This window comes from Lontra canadensis, unplaced genomic scaffold, assembly GCF_010015895.1.
Source record: "Lontra canadensis isolate GAN:19392208 unplaced genomic scaffold, GSC_riverotter_1.0 scaffold65, whole genome shotgun sequence".
Lineage (NCBI taxonomy): Eukaryota > Metazoa > Chordata > Mammalia > Carnivora > Mustelidae > Lontra > Lontra canadensis.
The window spans coordinates 480,313-498,337 of NW_022631059.1; the positions used below are offsets into that span (position 1 = coordinate 480,313).

The 18,025-nt window shown below is 59.9% G+C and overlaps 1 protein-coding gene across 2 annotated transcripts; it reads left to right on the plus strand.

Moving 5' to 3' along the window:
• Positions 1-1,135: 1,135 nt before the first annotated feature.
• STMN3 (stathmin 3) lies at positions 1,136-12,072 on the plus strand. 2 transcript variants are annotated; one of them, XM_032878777.1, is made up of 8 exons: positions 1,136-1,313; positions 1,624-1,851; positions 1,949-2,211; positions 2,490-2,592; positions 8,934-9,029; positions 9,301-9,476; positions 10,762-10,953; positions 11,698-12,072. In XM_032878777.1, the coding sequence occupies exons 4-8, from the start codon at positions 2,574-2,576 to the stop codon at positions 11,755-11,757; spliced, it is 543 nt and encodes a 180-aa protein (XP_032734668.1). In that variant the 5' UTR covers positions 1,136-1,313; positions 1,624-1,851; positions 1,949-2,211; positions 2,490-2,573; the 3' UTR covers positions 11,758-12,072. The 2 variants fall into 2 exon arrangements, with proteins under 2 accessions (XP_032734668.1, XP_032734669.1); XM_032878778.1 differs by lacking the exons at positions 1,136-1,313; positions 1,624-1,851; positions 1,949-2,211 and having other exon boundaries at positions 2,488-2,592.
• The last annotated feature ends 5,953 nt before the right edge of the window (positions 12,073-18,025 follow it).

An 18,025-nucleotide genomic window follows, 5' to 3' on the forward strand; every position in this document is an offset into this window, starting at 1 on the left:
TGGAAAACCACCGGCCCCAGAATGCAGCGCGGCAGAGAGACCGGCGCGCGGGCCCCGAGGCGGCGCGGGGTCTGCCGGGAGCTGCAGTTCAGGGAGGCGCGCGCGGGTGAAAGAGCCAGTTCCGGAGTCTCTGCGACTCACGACTCACTTCTCTCCGCGGACAGCCTTCCACCGCCGGGGCCGCCCAGGAATGGTCCCCAGTTCAGCCGGGGCCGCCGCGTCTCCGTCGCCGCCAGCCGGCTCGGACTGGGCGGGCTAAGACGGGCCGTTGTCCCTGAACGCGCTGCACTTCCGCCCCCAGTTCCGGTCCGCGGCGCGTGGTTCCCGGCGGAAACCGTTCCGCAGCAGAGGGCCCGCGCGCTCGGTTCCGGGCCGCACCCCGCCCCTCCCGCGGACCCCGAGCCCGCGGGCGGAAACCCGGGCTGCGAGCCGTCTCCTCCCCCGACGCCGCGGCCGCCGGAGCCTGCGATCCACGCCCCGCCCCGGGCCAGGTCCCCGGGTTGCCCAGACGACGGCGCAAGCCTGCGGGGGCGGTTCCCGGGGGTTCCCGTTCCGCCTCCCCCGCGAATGGCTGCTCGGCCGGCGAGCGGCCGCGCCCTTCCCGCCCCGCCGCCCGTCCGCCCGGCGTCCCGCGCCCAGCGTCTGCGGCGGTCGCGGGCAGCGTCCGGGGTCTGCGCCGCTCACGAGGGCGGTGCCCGTCCAGAGGACCCCGGCGCAGCCGGTCCGACCCCGTGCCCTGTCTGCTGCGCGTGCGAGGGGGGCCCGGGCTGGCCGGCGGCCTCCTCACCGCCCTCGCCGCTGGAGACCGGGTCTGTCGCAGACCCGGCGAGCCCAGCCGGCCACACGCTCACTGGGGGCCGGCTGCTCCGGCGCCAGCGTGCAGGCGTGGACACGCTTGTCCCCTCGAACGGCCCCCGGGATGCGTCCTCTCACCATCCCCACTTCACAAAAGGACGGGTGGGTGGCCAGCGGCCTTCCCAAAGCCAGGAGTTGCGCCCCTCGCCTCCCCGACAGCCGCCTTCTAAGAGCACAGGCCGAGGAAGATAAGGCAGGACCCAGAAACTGAGGGCCACCGGGGTCAGAGCCGGAGCTGAGGACCCCGAGTCGCGCAGCTGAGGCACGTGCTGCCTGGCCACCCTCACGTGTGGGACGGCCCAGCGTGCCATAAATTCTAGCTTATAAAGGGCACGTACTGAGCCTAACTGTGAAGGGTGAGAGGAAGTGGACACCGAGGCTGGCCATAAGCAGCCCCGCTCAGCAGACACACAGATCTCGGTGGAGTCAACAAATCCGGATTGAGTCTGTTCTTGCAGGTCTGTGGGTTACCTGTGGTGGGGCAGGCACTGTGTGGGCCACACAACAGATGTCAACCAGCCCCACGCCCACCCTGTGCGCCCCCTGACGGTCACATCTGCTGGGCCTGCTCCAGCTGGACTCTGACCCTTAGGTCTGTCCGTGTCTGGCCCCTTTCTGGGCCTCCCTCACCCCTTTGCAGGCTCCTGAGGTTTCTCAGTTTTACTCTTGGCCCAAGGACTTAGTTGCTTACAGGGCAAGCGTTTCTCTTGACCTCTGTGGCTCTGTCCCTTAAATGGGAATGACACTCTATCCGTTTCACTTCCCAAGGCCAGAGTGAGATGAGAGGGTCACTGCAGGAAAAGGGCCCACCATCTGCAAAGCTCTCCCTTGGGGGATATCAACCTGATCTCTAGGCCCAGAGAGAAGGGAGTCATGACCCCCGCACACTCACCAACTGTATCTCTCTTCACCTGGAGACTGGCGTTATGGCTGTATCTTACCCACGAGAAACAGAGCCACCGAGAAGTCAGAAACACGCTCCCAATTGCACAGCAAGTGGGTCTCAGAGCTGGGGTTGAAACTCATCTCTATCTCACTTCAAAGCGTTTGTCCTAGGCCTCACCGTCTCATTTATCCTCTTTTTCTGCCCCAGAATTGACTCATTCTTTGGGGTGCTCCTTGGAGGCCTTCCCGACCAGTTCCTACCCTCCTGTCTATGACATGCTTTCCCCTCAGCATGGACCTGGCCACACAGAACACACCTTCCAGGCTTCAGAGGCTTTAATGAAGAGCTCTCCAGCCCCAGCCTGATGTGGGGGCCTCTCCTCTCCTGCCGTGCCGGCCCTGGGGAATGGGGCATGTCTCCGCATACCCACAAGCCTGCACAAAGCCAAACTGGGGCAGCGAGTCCAAGAGGTAAGCAGGGAGTGGATGGGCATGGGCTGCAGTGTCCGACCCTATGTCCCAAGCTGGTCTCTGCCCTCCCACTCTCCCCTTCCTCTGACGGCTGCAAGCCCCTACCAGCCAGCCAGTCGTCGCACACGCTCGTGCTCAGGCGCACCGGCTCGCTCTGTCTCTCTCTCTCTCTCTCTCATACACACACTCTCGCTCTCACTCTCTAGCTCTCACTCTCCCCCCTCCCTCTCCCTCTCTGTGCCCGCCTCCCGCCCTCCCTCGCTCCCTCCCCTCCCCAGCACTGCAGCATTCACCAACTGCAGCTCCAGCCGCCGCCGCCCGAGCCTCCTTGGCCTTCCGCAGCCACCGCCGCCGCCAGCACCATGGCCAGCACCCTGTCCGGTAGGCGCTGGGGACGCGGACATCCTGGGGCAGCGGTGGGTCTGAGCTGAGGCCATTGTCTCGCCTCGCCTGAAGCCGGGGTCGGTGGTGGACTCTGTTTTCACATCTCAGACCTCGCGCTTTGCAAGGGTGTGGGGCGCGGCCCGGCCAAACCCACAGGAGCTGGGGTTCAGGGCCAACGGGTTGGGAACACCTGGTACCCCGGGCAAGGATTGCTGCGCGGGGGCAGCCGGCGTGGACCAATGGGCGGGGGCCGCGCCCAAGCGAGCACCCTGGGTGAGGGTGCATTGCCCCTTCCATGGCCGCTGTGCCAGGCCAGGCGCTACTGTGGCAGGGTGGCTCCGAGGGCCCCGGTGAGGGTGGGTCCGTACCCCCCGGGTGGGCACGCCCGGGGGGGGGCGGGGTGCAGACAGCGTCTCCTGAGGCGCCTGTCTACCGCAGACCCTGGTCAGACCTTGCCTTCACGAGGGTGGGAGGCAGGAGGGTAGGACCCTTTGCAGGAGCCCGAGCTCTAGCCCAGGGCTGGCGGGCCAGGCCCTGTCTGCGCCAACGGAGCGCCCTGGGGGCTGGAGTGACGCTGTGCAAGGGCGGGGGAGGAGAAACCCAGCGGGGAGCGAGTGGAGCCGCACCCGCGTCTAGTGAGGTCGTCCCCCCCACTCCGCCTCACTGCTGCGTGCTTGGAGACCGCTCTCTGCGACATGGTGCCACCCGCTCTGGTCGAAAAAGCCACCGCCCTACGCGCAACGGGGTTTGGATAGAGGAGGGGCCGCTGCAGTTTTCAAGCCCTCCCAGCAAGGAGGGGTCTGTCCCTCCCTCCCCCACCGCCCCGCCTCCCAAGCTGCGGATCCCCTGCACCCAAAGCTGCGACCCTCCTCCCTCCCTTCCGGCTGGCTTCAGTGCCGCTCGTGGAGGGGTGGACACAGGGCAGTTACTGGCTGCGAGAGAGGTGCAGGGGACCCTGGACGGGAGGACGTGGGGCTTGCTCCCCCCAGGAGCACTCTGCCCTGTCTGGCTGCCCCAGGGACCAACTGCATCACTGCACTGCCAGTAGCCAGGGACATCTGGGCAATGGCTCCCCCACCTCCACCCCATTTCCTCCTGGACCCAGAACTCCACTCCCAGCCCACCCTCCTCTCCCTTCTGGGGGTCCCCTCTCCCTAGCTAGCCGGATTCTCTCTGGAGTGGACACACAGTTTGGCAGAGCTGCACACACTCATAAGTGCCCTGCCCTGACCAGCTTCTCAGGCCCTCCGGATTCCAGGCCCCAAGTGACTTCTGCTCTTGTCTAGGAGGGACCACGTGCGTCACTGCCCACAGCCCCCCTGCGTGCAGTCCGTGAGGGGCTTGTCAACCTGGCCTTCATCTGCCCTTTGTCCTCTCCTGTTGATCTCCTCAGAAATACTGGGCTCAGCTTTGGGCAGGAACTGAGGGTGGTCTGTCCTTCCCACAGCCAGCGTGCTAGCCCAGGTCCCCACTGAGGCGGGACTTTGGGCCCTGGCTCAGGGTCTGTGCCCCAGTGGGGGACAATGAGCAGCCACTGGTGGGAGATGCCCTCAGCCTTTTCTCTCTAGTAAAAGCCTTACTCAGTGGGTCTCATTCCTGCCCTCCATCTGACAGGGAAGCAGACAATTAGGGGGTGAAATGGTGCAGCCGAAATCACAGTGCTGATGGCCACCAGAGTGGGCACAGGTGCACTGACCTCAGAGCCCCCTTACACGAGCACTCCCTTATTTGCCTGGTTTTGGGGCACTGCTGACCCATGCTTGGTCCCAGGATTTTTCTGGGTGTCCAGGTTGCTGTTGACGTGAAAAGGGAAACCATAAGTGCAGTCAGTGTCGTCCAGCACGGCCGCTGCCTCACAGATGTGCCGGGAGCCAGCTGGAGAATTGCCCCTGGCCAGAGTCACGCAGGGATGGGCCTTTCCTGTTTTACCACTGGGGCCGCCCCGGATCGAGTACAGCCCACTTGTGTGTGCCTGTGCTCACCTTCATTACAGTTTCATAGGTGGGTGAGCAGACCGGTAATTGTGGCCAAAATCAGTTTAAGTGAATCCCAGCTATGACTTCTGTGTTAACAAATGTCTCTGATTGGAGCAGCCCCTGGTGCTGCGTGCCTCAGCAGCATGTCTGCCCCACTGGTGGGCTTCGTTTGGTCTTGGGGACTGGGGAAGGGTTCCCAATGGAAGACCCATCATCCACTATGACCTTGTAGTCACCACAAGATTGACCTCAGCTTTCTCTTCCTCTGTTGACTTTCCCACCACCTTTCCCTTGAGCGTCTGCTGTCGGGCAATGTCACTGGGACTCAGCTGGGGGGATGTGACCGTCTCTTGGTGTCCTTCCCAGACACTCAGCACTGCACACACTTTTGTCTCCTTATGCAGCTCTGTTGAGCTGAGAGGGCTTGGCCCTGCTACCTAAGTTCTCCGGGCCTCGTGTAGATGGGGTGAACGTGGTGGCACCCCCCATTCTGAGAAATGAACAAGGTATTTCAGGAAAGGTGCTTGGCCCAGTGCCTCACAAGAGCTGGGTGCCCAGTCCATGCTGGGCAGCGTCACACTCCTGCAGCCACATTTCCCAGGATTTCCTCCCCAGAGAGGTGGATCTGCCGGCAAGCTCTGCTGTGCTGGGAGTCTGACTAGTGAGAGGGGTAGCCTGGGTGGCAGTGAGCTCCATCTGTCAGGAAGCAACTAACAGCACCCTCCAAGACCCTTCTAGGGATGAGTGGGCGTCTATGGGTGCCCTGCCCTCCCAGTTCTCGATAAACACCCTCCCACCCCCACCACCATGAGACGCCCAATCGGGAAGTGTAGTCAGAGGCTGGGGCTCATGACCAGGCTCCCATCCTATCATGCTGTGTGACTCTGAGCAGGCTCCTTGCTCTCTGAGACACTGTCTCTCTCTCTTTCCTCAGTAGAAATGACTCGGACAAGGGCTGGCTGGTCTTGAGGGTCAGTCGGGAGTCTGGATGGAATGTGCCCACCTCGTGGGTGCCCTGTTATGGTTACCATTCCACTGTAGGCCAACTGGGTGCCTTGTAACTCATGCTCACCTAGGATCTAAGCATCCAGAAAGCCAATGTGCGTTTTTGCGTATTTAATATTTAATACGAAGAGGAAGAGGAAGATGAAAGGAATCCAGTTCATGCCAGAGATTTGCTTTTAATAACTCTCCAAAGTCAGTGATGGGGAAGGAAGAGGCAGGTCCTGGTGAGAGGGAGGAACAGCCTCCAAGCTGTGGAGGGGCTTGAGCTCTGTCTGTGGAGAAGGGTCTGGATCGGTCTGAGCCTCAACCTCTTCCCTCTGGGATGAGACCTAACCTTTAAGCCCCTCCAGCTCTGAGGACACAGGTATAACCAACTTCCTGTGTAAGGAGCTGCTGGGCCCAGCCCTGCTCTGCAGCCCCATGTGTGGGCTTTCCCTTGTTAAGTCTCTGCAAACTTGCCAATGTCCCCACCTGCTGTCCAGTTCCCTCCAACCTGCAGCCAGACCACACAGCAAGTCTCACTCCCAAGCCCCCGCTTCTGGGGGACTGCACCTTCCCACTTGCCTACTTAGGGTGAGTCTTCTGGGAAGGAAGGGCCTCGTGGGCCATCAGCCCGGGAGAAACCAGCCTGGGGAGTCTCCATGACCATCCGACACTGAGTCACACCCCACTACCACCTGCAGGACACAGGCCCTCATTTCCTAGCTGGACACTGGTGCCCTGGGCTGGTCCATGCCCTCAGAGAATTCTGACTTCAGTCTCCAGCACCCCCCATCCTTCTCCCCTCTATCCTAACAGTGCGGTGCTCACACCTGCCCAAGCTCCATGTCCTGCCCCTGAATTGCTACCAGGCTCCCTTCATGCTGAGGTGACCGGTTGGAAGGGAGCTCCCTGACATGTGCCTGCAGACTTCTTCCTCTGTAAGGAAGGTGCAGGTCATTCCTGGAAAAACTTCAGGTTCAAGGCAGAGAGGAGCTGAAGCAGCTGTGAGGCCCCAACCCAAGCTGCTGGCATGCATGGTAAACCCATTTGGAGGTTTCCACATGTGGGGAGGAAGGGCTGCCTGGAAGGCCAGGGAGGCAGTGTCTGTTGCCAGGGAGGTGGGTGGTCTCGAGGTTAGGTCTAACCTAAGGAAGGAAGAAATTCCTTCCTGGCCTCTCCCAGGACCCAGGTGTGCCCCCCGCCCCGACCCAGACCCCCTCTCGCTCCCCTCCTGCCCCTCCCTCTGAGCACAGGGCTCTCTTATTCCCCAGCCTTTCCAAAGGCCAAATACCTCCTGGTCTGCTGCTTTGGAAGAGCTGGTTTTGCCTGGTCTCGAGCCCTCCAGCTCCCCAGCACATGTAGTGTGAGCTGTGCCTCTGCCTCCTTTTTAAATGGACGTCTTAGGGCCCCTGGGGGGCTCCCTCGGTGAAGTGTCTGCCTTGGGCCCAGGTCGTGATCTCAGGGTCCTGGAATCAAGCCTGCCTTGGGCTCCCTGCTCAGCGGGGAGCCTGCTTCTGTCTCTGCCCCTCCCCCCACTCATTCTCTCAATCTCTCTCTCTCAAAGAAAATCTTTAAAAAACTTTTAAAAACCTCTATGATTCTAATAAATAAATAAACTTTTAATAGCACAAGTAATGCACAAATAGATTATGCTTGTAAAAAAAAAATGAAGCCAAAATCCCCTCTGAAGCCACACGCATCTGACCCACTTCCCTCCCAGCCTCCTGGAGCCGGTGACCAAGCTGGTGACCAAGGCTTAGATCTCTGTCTGCTTCCCCTCCATGTCCGCCCCCTTTTTAAAAGATTTTATTTATTTATTTGACAGAGACAGAGTGAGAGAGGACACACAAGCAGGGGGAGTGGGAGAGGGAGAAGCGGGCTTCCCGCTGAGCAGGGAGCCCAATGTGGGCTCGATCCCGGGACCCTGGGATCATGACCCAAGCCGAAGGCAGACACTTTACTGACTGAGCCACCCAGGTGCCCCAATGAGGAACTTTCTTGCCCAAATTCATGTCTACTCCTTGGAAGACCACTTCATGGAAGCCAGACTCCCTCTGTGGAGTGTCCCTCTGGAGACCTGTACCAGCTTCTCCAGCTAGAGAGGCGGGAGGATGGGTCCCTGAGTCTCCTAGTCTCCAGGACATGTTGGAGTGGTGTAAAGCACACAGACCACCTGGGATTCCACTTGAGGGGCTTTGGGCAAGTCACCCCGGCCACTTGGGCCCAGTGTCATCTCAATGGAGCCTAGGGACGGTCTTGGGCTTGAAGACTGTTAAACATTAGTGAGACACTGGGCCAGCGTGTCTACCTAGGGGCCTGGCTTTTCATGAGTAGACCACAAATAGCTCAGTTATTGCGGTTCTGACAGTGGGCTTCTCCCCTTCACCTGACAGGGCTCACGGCCTCAGCAGACAAGCTTACCTCCTTTTCTGGTTGGGCACCAGGGGGCACCTGTTGTGGGGACTCTGCAAGGCTAGAGGGCGGGCTTTGGTGCTGAACGGACAGCTCCCCACCCTTTGGCTCTAGAGGGACAGCGAGTGTGTGCCTGGTGACTGCCAGGTTTCACCTGGGATAGCTGCAATGCTGCTATCAGGGTAGATGGCGGGGAGGGGGATGACGCCACACAGGAGGAAGTGTGATGGCTTCACCCAAGTGTACAGACCAAGGGCTGCCTGCATCTGTGCTGGCCCAGTCGTGAGTGTGCTGGTTAATATCTGCCAGAGGGAAAGTGGAGGAAGGAGGGAGAAGTACTGGGAGGGCCAGGGAGAGTGGGTCAGGAAAATGCACAGTGACAAAGGGTCACAGAGACATGGAAAGAGAGAGAGAGAGAACCGAGCCAGGAAGACAGGAGGATGAACAGAGACAGACAAACACACAGCGATGTAGAGGAATGAGATAGAAGTGCCAAGAGAGGAAAGGTGGCAGGGGCGCCTGGTGGCCCAGTGGGTGAAGCCTCTGCCTTCGGCTCAGGTCATGATCTCAGGGTCCTGGGATCGAGCCCCACATCCAGCTCTCTGCTCAGCGGGGAGCTTGCTTCTCCCTCTCTCTTTGCCTGCCTCTCTGCCTACTTGTGATCTCTCTCTGTCAAATAAATAAAATTTTTAAAAGAGAGAGAGAAAAAAGAGGAGAAGGGGGGGTACTAGGAGAACAATGCAGGACAACCCAGAGGAAGGTGTGGCCAGGGACAAAGTCAGCTTCTAGGACAGGGAGAGGAGAGATGTAGAGAGGCAAGAGAACAGAAAAGGGAGCAAGATACACAGGCTTCCAGAGAGGCACAGCATGGGGGCGTACTGGGGAGGAAAAGAGGGAGGCAGCCAGGGAGGCAAGGTCCGGAGGCGGCCATGGCGCCCTCTCATGCTAGCCTCATGCCCACAGCCTACAAGGAGAAGATGAAGGAACTGTCAGTGCTGTCGCTCATCTGCTCCTGTTTCTACTCACAGCCGCACCCCAACACCATCTACCAGTATGGGGGTGAGTGTGCCCTGGGCTGCTATCCCCTCCTGCTTGGTCAGTGCCTGCCTCCTCCTTTCCTTGCTCTTTGTTCCCATGGCTTCTCCAACCCACCCCGCCCCCACCTCAGCTCAGCTGGCTTCCGGAGACGAGCCTCTGATGAGAGGTAGACTTGGGGGCCCAGGCCTGGGGCTCCCACATGAGCAGCCGTGCTCCCTCCCTTAGCCCTGAATTCGGATGTGTACTGGGAACATGGCCCCTCAGAATCCTGAAGCCCCATCTGGTCTTGCAGACATGGAGGTGAAGCAGCTGGACAAGAGGGCCTCTGGCCAGAGCTTCGAGGTCATCCTCAAGTCCCCTTCTGACCTGTCCCCCGAGAGCCCAGTGCTCTCCTCTCCCCCCAAGAGGAAGGACACCTCCCTGGAGGAGCTGCAGAAGCGGCTGGAAGCAGCTGAGGAACGAAGGAAGGTGAGGCCCCCCAGCCCCCAGATCCTGATCAAGGCGGCTGGGCAGAAGGCGTCCCTGGCACAGACAGGGTTCCCAAGGCACCTCTGCTTGGCTGTTGGCCTGGAGTGGTGAGGGCGTCATGGCGCCCCGGACCTCCACTTGGGGGATCAGAAGGGACAGAAAGGTGAAGGGTTCCCAAAGGCAGCCAGCTGGAGAGGACAGGAACCAGATACTGTTGGAGGGGGTGTCCTTAGCTATGGCCAGGAAGGGGCCCTGGGACGTGAGTCTGGGCTGTCATCCATCTCCAGGGTAGAGAAGAAGAGGACTCTCATGTGTTGAGGGCTGCAAGCCCACACCTGCAGGGAGCTCAGAGGGCCCCTGGGAGAAGGGGGGCATGGCCGAAGGGTCCCTCCCTGTCCCTTCCCCTCACACCAGCCCCATGGAGACGGACACACAAAGTACTCTCAGCATGTAGTCCTGGTGTCCAAGCCCACTGGGCAGGGGTACTGGCCCCAAATCCCTTAGAGCATGTCCCAGTGATATCTGGGGACCCAGGCCTCCTAGGGTTAACTAGCAGTGACTGGCATGTGGGTGGGCCCAGCAGCCTTCTGCAGGAGGGGACAGCCCTTGCGCTCTGACCCGCACCTCTCCCCCGGGGTTCCAGGCGCCCCCTCCTCCAGTAGGGTGGGCAGTGCAGCAGCACCGGCTGTGCCAGTCTCTTCGCTCCAACTAGGCCCTTCTCCAGCAGCCCTGGGGACCCTCCCACCGCCCCCACACCTCAGGGAACTCAGGACCCAGTGCGGATCAAGCACCTACTTTGTGCTCAGTGGGCAGACATTCGAGGAGGAGGCCGTGCGGGTTCCGTGACGGCCCCTAAGTTTTGAATTTGCTCCTCCAACATTCCCTGAGCGCACCCCGGGCTTGGGGGCGGGGCGGCGAGAGCCTGTCTCGCTGCCGGGCGCCCTCCGCCTAGCAGGAGGGTCGGCTCCGCCGGCCGAGGACGGACGGAAAGGGTGAGCAGCTTCCGGGGTGTCTGGGGCTGGGGGTTCTCCGGGCGCGCCCGCGGACCTTGCGGGGCCGAAGCCCAGAAGTCCAGGCAAACCGAGACCCGGTGAACACCCTGGCCGTCGGCGGGGCCGTGGAGACCTGAGCTCCCGGAGGGCGCGCGTCCGGCGGGCAGCAGGGCAGGGTGACCGGCACTGGGCGGAGCCCAGACCGCGCGCCGGGAGGCCGGGCCAGCGGGGGGCAGGGGGCGGGGGGGGGGGGCCGGGCCGCCGCCCACGCGCGCCCCCGTCCGCCCGCGCAGACGCAGGAGGCGCAGGTGCTGAAGCAGTTGGCCGAGCGGCGCGAGCACGAGCGCGAGGTGCTGCACAAGGCGCTGGAGGAGAACAACAACTTCAGCCGCCAGGCCGAGGAGAAGCTCAACTACAAGATGGAGCTCAGCAAGGAGATCCGCGAGGCGCACCTGGCGGCGCTGCGCGAGCGGCTGCGCGAGAAGGTGCGTGCGCGCCCGGAACGGGGGAGGGGCGGGGCGAAGGCCGAGGGGCGGTTCCCGAGGGGCGGGGCTTCACGCAGGGGGCGGTGCCCGGGCAGCAGGAAGGAGGGGCTCCGCCTGCCTCTGCTGGACTCCTCGGGCCTCGCGGGAGGCCCCGGTCCAGTCCCGTGGCGGGGACACGGCCGGGAGCCGCTGCTTCAGAAGTGCCCCGAAAGACGCGGGTTGGCGCTAGAACAGGGGAGGCGCTGCGTTAGGCGGGGGGCCAGGGCAGCCCTAGGAGCCCCCTCCTTGGCGGGCCCTCCCCCCGCGCCAACAGCCCTGCCGCTCCGGGTCCTGCGGGGAGCAGCCCTGAGTGAGGCGAGGCCCCGCCCCGGCCGGAGCCCCCTCGGCGTGGCCTCGGCTGCAGCCCACCGGGAGGGACCAGGCTGGTGCCAGTGGGGCGGGGGCGGGGCACCGAGAGCTTGCCGGAGGAAGCTCCCCGGAGTCACGGCTCTCGCTCTGGTCTGGGTGCGACCCCTGCCGCACTGGGGCCGGCCTCCGCACTCAGGATGCGCTCTGAGGGGAGGACGTGGGTCTCCCCCTGCTCTCTGTTGCTCCTCCGTCCTGGTCGTTAAGGTGTCCTCGTGGGTCGCACTTAGGAGGGTCCCTGAAGCCTGGGTGTGGGGGAAGGGCCAGCCCCCCCCCCCCCGCCCCCGGCTGCTCCGCGTACGCAGGGCCCCGCCCACCCACCCCTACCCGTCCTCGCAGGAGCTGCACGCAGCGGAGGTACGCAGGAACAAGGAACAGCGAGAGGAGATGTCTGGCTAAGGGGCTGTGGGCCACAGGCGCCTGGATCCTGAGAGGCGACATCAGCACATGCGGGCTCTGGTTTCGTCTTGTCCTACTTTGTCTAGATGCAACTTTTGTCCCTGCACCCTCCTTCCCTCCCCTGCACTCCCAGCTCCTGCTTCTCTTTCCGCTCCGAGCTGTCCAGTCCTGCACAGGCTCTCCATCAAGTAGCCACCACGGCGTGGCACACAGTCCCTCGGTTCAGGCACCAGGCCAGGCAGTGGCTGGGTCCCCTGTTGGTGGCCCTCTTAGATGTGGTGGCAGCATCAATAAATACCGTGGTGGTAGCAGGAACATGTGGGTCCTTATGCTGGCTTGTCCTGTGAGCACCTTGTACTTCGGGCATGTCCTCTGAGCCAGCTCCCTGCTGCTGACAGGCTAAGGTGACACCGCCTGCCAGGCCTTCGGTGGGAGGGGGCAGAGCACATGGGAGGAGGCGGGGGAAGAAAGAAAGCCCTCTGGGTCAGTCGTGGGAGCCACCTGTGCAGTGGAATGCTTTGGAATTAGTGCGTAGGGGTCCTCTGAGACCACCTGGCCTGTAGTGGGCAGCTTGGACTGGCCTGGGAGGTTTAGTCATTGCCTGTGGTTGGAGTGGGGAGTGGGAGGGTGGGATGTGGCCCAGCCGGAGTCTTCAGGGGAGCAGGCATTCTCCACCAGGGACCCATGAGCCAGTGGTCGTGGTATAGAGGGTTGTGGGCTGCACAGACACCCCTTGGTGGACCCTCCTCCCAGGAGTACTCACCTCCTAAGAGCCTCTGGCCCAGTACTGGTGTGAGGAAGGCCCTCCTCCATCACCATTCCTCTCCTCCCCGTAGAATTTACGGATCCCTGGAGGACCCCGTCTTTAGAGCCCTTTGGAGTCTTGGTCTCTTTCTGTGCCCTAACCCTGGTTAAAAAAAAAAAAAATGCTCCCATGATGCTCTGGGCCATGGGGCTTTCAGGCTCAGCTCTGGACAGGTATGGCTAGGTCTGAGTGAGTGGTAGCTGCAAGTGCCCCTCAGGGAGCAGATGGTGGGGGCGGGGGGGCGTAGGGGACCAGCTGCTTGCAGCCCCAGATGGTGGGGGGCGGGGTTCCCAAGCCACCTTCTACCTAGTCCCTCCTTGACGTTCTTGACCTGTGGCCCTCTCTGGCACTAGGCCTTTCCTGCCAACACCTTCCCGGACTGGGCTCCTTTTCCTCCGTCAGACTAGGGGGACTCTCCAGATTCCCAGTGCTGGCCTTTGAGGACTGTCACCTGCTGCCCATGAGGATGGTGTCCAGTCCTTGTGCCCCATCCTCTGTGGCAGCCCCACTCCACAGCTGAGGACTGAGGGCAGGGTCCCTGCTGACCGTCCTCTGGGTGGGAAGCATGAGGGACAGACTGCAAGGACCCAGAGCCAGGGCTTTAGAAGCCAGGTGGGTGGCCGCCCCCCCGGTGCCCCCAGCCTCCATCCTATGGAAGCCCATGCTGGTGGACTGCCAGGGCCCAGCCAGAAAGCACAGCTGGGTGCTGGCCGCTACAACAGGCTTTGGGGGAGGCAGGGACCCATGCCCACTCTCCCTGTCCCACCCACAGTCTCCGGGGGAATGACAAGCCAGGATTGGAACCCCACTGTCCCCCACGTGGCTCCTGCGGGACTCAGAAAGGGACATGGAAAGAGAGCGGAGGGCTGGATTTCTCTTTGCAGTGGCAGCTCTCTCACAGTGGAAGCCTAGTGTGATGTGTACCCATCTCATCCACGTAGTGAAAGTGAACTTCAATGAAATCAAATGAATGATTAAAGACAAAACCCCGAAACCTGTGTGTAAGAAGTGGCTGAACCGTCCCCGCGAGCATTCTGCATCTGGGGGTCGGGACGGGCTGAAGGGCTACTCCCGGCCAGTGCAGGGATGTGACGCACAGAGCTCTGGACTGAAGCCAGTTGTCACGTGTGTTCTTAACACAACTGCCGGTAGTTCTAATGCTGATGGAGGCCTTGAGGAATGAGTGTGTTTATGACACACAAGTCTGTTTCCCTTTCTGGAGCACCAGGAGACGGTGGGGCTGTGAGGGAGGGGGCAGGTGGGGCCCACGCTCAGCTCTCCCCAGGGCCAGGCGCTCCTGCTGGCCTGGGCTCCAGGCCTCAGGCTGCTGCTTTGGAGGACACATGAGGGTCTGACATCTGAGACTTGTCCTTCTCACTGCGTGCCCTGTGGGTCTTGCTCAGATGTGGAGTGGGTCCTAGCGGTCTGAACAGGCCGCTGGGGTGCACCCCGTGGCTCTGTGGCCCCCACTGGGCAGTTGATCATTCACAGACACAAATCTGGCCCCAAGGTGGAGACCTAGAGTGGCAAAGAGAGTAAGCAGACATCCTGAGTCACACTGGTGGCCCGCCTGTACCATAAGGCCCAAATAGCCACTTGGGGTGCCCAGCAGGGACTCCTCTGCTAGAGAGCAGGCATGTTTGTTAGATGTCCAAGCAGGCTATGCTCAGGCATCCAGATGGGCCTCAGGTCCAGGTCCCAGATAGGTGGTGCCTGCTCCCCAGGATCCAGAGAGACCCCTCACCTCTCCCCCACACTCACCGACCTCTCCGGGGGCAGGCATACTCCCCCAGGCTCCAAGGATCTCTCACCATATTTCCTCCTTCCCCTGCCCAGGGAGAGGTGAGAAAGTCAGAATCTGGGACACACAGCCGCCCAGGAGACAGAGACCTTGGAAACCAGCAAGAGGAACAGCCGGAAGAAAGGGAGGAGAGAAAGCGAGTGTGTTGAGCGTATTTTTATGAGGCGTGAGTTCTGTGTGCCACTCTTCTGGGTGTACAGACACATGCCACATACAGACACACAGCCTGGCATTCCCAGAGGACCAAGCTGATCACAGGCCAGGCTTCTCAACTCTTAGGGGACCCAAGCAGGCATTACGGGGCAGATGGCATTTGTAACAGTCACCCGCATGGAGCCTCTGACTTCGGGCAAGGATGGGGAATCCTTCACAGACAGATCATGCTTTTCTTAACAACCACAACAACAAAAAACAAAGATGGGAGTCCTTCTGGGGAGCCAATCCTGTATTAGCTATCCGCAGTGTGTCACAAGTGACCTCAAGCAGCAGAGTCTCACCACTTCAGGAGCTGGGCTCTCTGGCTCAGGGACTCCCCCAAGGTTGCAGTTGGGACATTGGCTGAGGCTCTGGTCCCCCCAGGGTCAGACTGGGGTGGAGGGTCCTCAAGTCAACTCACTCACACAGAGTCAGCAGGCGACCTCAGGTCCTCCCAGGGCTGCGTGGGTGTCCTCAGCCCATGACCGCTGGCCCCCGAGGGCGAGCCATTAGAGAGGGACGGGGGCAGCTGCATGAACTCCTCTCGGGCACAGTCCCACACATTCTCTGTGTCAGGAGTGCCCCCCAGGGAAGAGCCCGTCCTGGCAGAGTCATATACCACCTGTGAAGTGGAGGGACGTAGAGACCCTGTGTGCATCAAAACCACAGCCAACGGGACACCTTGAGTGACCCTGTGTGTTCTGGGCACAGCTGGTGTTCACTCAGTGTCCAGGGGCTGCAGCAGGCCAATGTCCCAAAATACAGTGTCTAGCAACACAGGCAAGATGGTAGCCTAGAAAGCCGTCTGTCCACACGGGGCCTCCTGCAGCTGCTCACTGTCTTCCTGCCCGGCAAGCTCAGCGGACGCTGCGGAAGCTGGGGTGGAACAGGGCAGCACAGACCTCGGTTCTCTCTCTCTTTCCCGAAGACCTTCAGCTAGTTCCCATCCACAGCAGTGTCCGGGGACTGCTGCAACAGCACCACACACTGGGGGCTGAGAGCATCAGAAACTCCATCTCTCACCAATCTGAGGCTGGAAGCCCCAAATTGAGGTGTCACAAGGCCATGCCTCCTCTGAAGCCTGGGCCAGAGGGTCATCCTGGCCTCTCCTAACTCTGGCTGTTGGGAAAGGCAGTCTTTCCACCACAAACAAAACCACTTAAGAATGGACTTTGGGCTTGTGATATCTCTCTCTCTCTCTCTCTCTCTCTCTCTGTCAAATAAATAAATAAATAAAATCTTTAAAAAAAAAAAAAAGAATGGGCTTTGGGCCTGGAACCCTAGTTTCCAACAAATAAGGAGCCCACAGAACTTGTACCAGACATCCTTCCCTGCTGTAAGCTCAGTGAGTGATCTTTTGTCCTACTTGGGTGAGCACCCCCAAGTGAGCACCCTCAGGTATGCCCCCCACTTTCAGTACTCCAGACTCTGGGGTTTGGGTCTTCGCACTACAGCGCCGGAGGGGTACGTGCTTAGGGACCAGCTGCCCTAGCAGACCGTGTGTGTCTCTTCCTTGCATGAGTAAAGTTGCTGTGTCAGCATGTAATTGCATCGCGCTTTCCTTGGCAACTCCAATGCCGGGATGCAGTGGGCACAAGTGTTTGGACTCTTACCCAGGCGACTGGTGCTGTGACAAGCTTTGCTCTCCTTCACATAGCAGGGGTCCTGCCCTGGGATGGGGAAGCAGAGCTAGACACTTGCAATCTTTGGCGTCTCTTGGCTATGCATGTGTCATGTCAATCTCTGTGGTCACATGCCGCCCCCTCTTTTTGTGTGTCTGTCTCTGTGGGACACCAGTCACTGGATTCGGGCCCCCCAATCCAATATGGCCTCATTTTAGTTAATTACACCTGTAACAACCTTATTTCCAAATAGGGTTACATTCTGAGTTACTGGGAATTGAGATGTCAACGTATCTTTGGGGGATACAATTCAAACAAGAACAGAAGTTGTAGATATGTAACTCATAGCTTTATCTTTTCGAAGTCATCTCTACACCCAATGTGGGGCTTGGACTTAGGACCCTGAGTTTAAGAGTCCCACGCCCCACCAACTGAGCCAGCCAGGCACCCGGAATAGTTAACTTTAAAACATTCACACATTTATTCACGTATTCAGCATTTTAGCGAGTTCTTACTACATGTGATCCTCACTCTAGAGAATGTTGATTCAGAAGTACAGCCTCCCCATGAGAGTGCTCGTGCTAGTCTGTAAGACATTATGCACTCACAGTGATTTATGAGTTTTCAAGGCACTTTATAATGTTAACCTTCAAAATGTCCACTATGGGGGTGCATGGCTGGCTCAGTGGGTTGGGCCTCTGCCTTCCGCTCGGGTCATGGTCTTGGGGTCCTGGGATGGAGCCCCGCATTGGGCTCTCTGCTCAGTGGGGACCTGCTTCCTCCTCTCTCTCTGCCTGCTTCTCTGCCTGCTTGTGATCTCTGTCAAATAAATAAAATCTTTTAAAAAAAAGTCCACTACGAGGAAAACAGGGTAGACATTATTGTTATGACGTTAAGATTCCTTTCTGGTTATACATGTAATCCGTGTTCACGCCGTCACTGCAAAGTACAAAGAAAAGTACCGTGGTTCGCCAGAGCTCCCTTCCTGCGGAGACGATCCGCCCGCCAGCGGTGCCAAGGGAACCCTGCAAACCTCTGAGAACTGCGCACAGTGACGTGCTGGCATTTCTCCCACGTCGTAAGCTTGGCTTTGATGGCTGTGTGGTCATCCGTCATCTATTTTATGGATGTACTGGGGCTTTTGAGAAAACGTCGCCCACTTTTTGGTTTCATGAACTTTTGGCTTATGTGGATTATACAGATGGACATTTAGCACATTAGGAATTAAAACTCAGAAATTAAAACAATAGCAATTCGTTTAAAATGATACACCCGGGGTGTCTGGGTGGCTCAGTGGGTTAAGCCTCTGCCTTCGGCTCAGGTCATGATCTCAGGGTCCTGGGATGGAGCCCCGCATCGGGCTCGGCCCGCTGCTCAGCGGGGAGCCTGCTTCCCCCTCTCTCTCTGCTTCCTTGTGATCTCTGCCTGTCAAATAAGTGAATAAAATCTTAAAAAAATAATAATAATTTGGGACGCCTGGGTGGCTCAGTTGGTTAAGCAGCTGCCTTCGGCTCAGGTCATGATCCCAGCGTCCTGGGATCGAGTCCCACATCGGGCTCCTTGCTCGGCAGGGAGCCTGCTTCTCCCTCTGCTTCTGCCTGCCTCTCTGTCTGCCTGTGCTCGCTCACTCTCTCTCCGTCTCTGACCAAAAAAAAAAAAAAAAAAAATAATAATAATAATAATTAAACCAAAGCTTGACACGGTGCGAACCCGGGATGTGCAGAGCATGCAGTGGGCGTGGCTCTGCAGCTCCCCGCGCATGCGCCCTCTCCTGCCGCACCTCCCACCGCCCGCGCCTGCACCTGCTGGGGCTCGGGAAGCCCCGGGGCTTGCCGCACGCTGGAG

Coding starts and splice junctions, on each gene's coding strand:
- STMN3 (XM_032878777.1), top strand. Junction 9,030..9,300: donor CACCATCTACCAGTATGGGG/GTGAGTGTGCCC, acceptor CTGGTCTTGCAG/ACATGGAGGTGAAGCAGCTG. Junction 9,477..10,761: donor CAGCTGAGGAACGAAGGAAG/GTGAGGCCCCCC, acceptor CCGCCCGCGCAG/ACGCAGGAGGCGCAGGTGCT.